This window comes from Neovison vison, chromosome 6, assembly GCF_020171115.1.
Source record: "Neovison vison isolate M4711 chromosome 6, ASM_NN_V1, whole genome shotgun sequence".
In the NCBI taxonomy this organism is placed as follows: Eukaryota; Metazoa; Chordata; class Mammalia; order Carnivora; family Mustelidae; genus Neogale; species Neogale vison.
In genome coordinates this window covers 217338428-217340980 of record NC_058096.1, presented here as the reverse complement: position 1 = coordinate 217340980, position 2553 = coordinate 217338428, and the positions used below count along the sequence as shown (strand labels likewise).

The 2553-nt window shown below is 55.1% G+C and overlaps 1 protein-coding gene across 1 annotated transcript; it reads left to right on the top strand.

Annotated features, from left to right (window-relative positions):
* The first annotated feature begins 571 nt into the window (after positions 1–571).
* On the top strand, positions 572–2159 carry UBL5 (ubiquitin like 5). The gene is made up of 5 exons (XM_044255402.1): positions 572–667; positions 945–1011; positions 1210–1293; positions 1442–1479; positions 1970–2159. Exons 2-5 carry the CDS (start codon positions 956–958, stop codon positions 2011–2013), a joined length of 222 nt encoding a protein of 73 aa, XP_044111337.1. The 5' UTR covers positions 572–667; positions 945–955; the 3' UTR covers positions 2014–2159.
* The last annotated feature ends 394 nt before the right edge of the window (positions 2160–2553 follow it).

Sequence of the window (2553 nt, the reverse complement as noted above, 5' to 3'; positions counted from 1 at the left end):
AATGCTGGGATCCAGCACGAGATCAGGCGGCCCCCCTGCTTATTGACTGTAGTCTGCGCCCCAGTGTCCCGGGGGTTCAGGAGCGATAGCCAAAGAAGAGGGGTGAGCAAAATGCTTCCAAGGCCCGTCGGGCTCCGAATGAAGGTAGCGGGCCAGACGAGATGACTGCACGGCTCCACCCACGCTCCCCATAGCCCTGAGGCTGAGTCTCAACTAGGAGGCTTCGTCGGGCTCAGAAACGGGCAGTCACTACCCCCCACGGGACGTCCCCGGGCTCCCCTGATGTTCCTGTCAAATCCCACACATGACGACGTCTCCCCACATCTAAGGAGCCTCAACCAACAGCTTCCAACGGACTGGGCGCCGACCCCTGACCTCTGACTTCCCTTTCACGCCACTTCCCCAGCCACGCACAGCCCAGAACCCCAACGTGGCCCCACGCAGCGACGTACACGAATCCGCACGGGCCCCCGAAGCCGTGCCTGGGAACCGCAAACCCCTCCTGGAACTTGGGACCGGAAAGAAGTAGGAGGGGTGTGGAGCGGGGAACAAGGAACGGGCACTTCCGGTTGCTCACTTCCGCTTCCGGCTCTTAGAACCCAGTCCGACCCCGGCTCCGCCCTCGAGCGAGGAGGTTGTGGCGTCTGCTGGTTCCAGGCGTTTCGAGGTGAGGGGCCGCGTAGAGAGGTCCGGAATCGGGGGAAACTGATGGGACCCGGCCCTCAAGGGTGTGCGCGCCTGCGAGCGGCGAGGCGGAGCCTTCAGGCGACCTGAGTGGGGAGGCGCGGCTGCCTGGGGTCCGCCGTCCTGGGAGTTGAGGCCCGGAAGGACTCGGATCTGGGAGGTTGAGGAGGGGTAAACGTAAGACTCAAATCCGGAATCTTGGGTCTTTGGAGACCCCTGAAGTCCTGACTCTGCTGCCTTCCACCCCACACCGTGTGTAGCTCCAGACAGGATGATCGAGGTTGTTTGCAACGACCGTCTAGGGAAGAAGGTCCGCGTTAAGTGCAAGTATCCACCGGCGGCGGGGAGGCAGTGTTTCCCGGGGTGCTTGACATGAGGCCGGCAACTCAGTCTGTGTTGTACGGTGACTTTAGTTAAACCCGGGAGAGAGGGCGGTGGGGTCCTGGCAGGGGGCGTTCAGCCCTGGAATGTTCTCTTGCACGTTCTCCCTCTCCCTTCCATTTTCCTTAACTCGTCTGCGCCCAGCACTGATGACACCATCGGGGACCTTAAGAAGCTGATCGCAGCCCAAACTGGCACCCGTTGGAACAAGATCGTCCTGAAGAAGTGGTGAGTGCCGTGGTAGAGCTGGGGGCTGGGCAGGACTAGGTCAGGTCTGGGTTGGAGAGCCCTGCCGGCTCAGGGCGGAGGTTCCTCAGCTTGCCAACAGGGTGAAAAGCCACCTTCGACTTCTGTCTGAAAGGTTTCTATCCCACAGGTACACGATTTTTAAGGATCACGTGTCTCTGGGGGACTGTATCCTTTGTGTGACTTCTTGAGGAAGGGTCTGCATACCAGACTTGGTTCTCTTTGTTCAGGGCTGGCAGTGCATCTATATGAGATGGTGCACATAAAATGTTTAACTTAGTATGCGGCACATGGTAAGCATCTGGAAAATGGGAGCCATGTAATTGTTTTGTTGGGGGAGGAGGGTGGTTGGTGAAATACTTTGACTTGGCTTAGAAGACCCTAAGGTCAAAATATATACATTACTAAACTCTACCTGAGTGTGGACAGGAGGTCAGGGTGGAGTGAGACTCAGGCAGGTCTGTTGTGCAAAGGGAGCACGAACTTTTTTTTCTTTTTTTTTTTTCATGGTTTGGGTTCTTTCCACATCAGAATGACCCAGTTCCAAATGGCTTCCTTGGCCCAGGGTGGAGTCCTCGGGCCACCCTGACCTACCCATGCAAGGTGAGAGGGTGGAGATGGAGGCCACAGTGAGAATTCCTTAACACCTTTACTTCAGATGAAATCCATGATGGGATGAACCTGGAGCTTTATTACCAGTAGAGGAGAATTCCTTCCCCCTGCTGTACCCTGCCTTGTCTTCCCTTCCCCTCTTCTTCCTCCCCCAACTCCTCCTCTCCCATCGTCACCCCCACACAGATATGGATACTTGTTTTTAAAAACTCATGTTAATAAAATCCTAGAAGTTGCTTCATTGTTGTCATCCTTGAGTGAGGCCTTATCTAATGTGGGGAGGGTTGATGACTCGTTGTCACTGTTCTCTCAGTACGCAGCTGCTCAGTAAGAACGCAGCATCAGCTGGGTTGATGAGGGAAGAGTAAGCAAGCAGCCTGGGAACCCCGCCCACAGCTCTGGGATTTGCCATGGGTCCCTGAAGGTCCTAATAGATCAAGGGCTGTCTGGGTACGGACAGTAGATATAGTAGAATACAGGTTCTGGATTCAGACCAAGTATGGTTGGAATCCCAGCTCTGCCACGGAGAGTGATTCTGAGCAGGGTAATTAACTTATCTACACCTTCATTTCCTTATCCAAACTGGAACTGACAGTATTTACTTCATTGCCATGTTATGAAATGCAGATG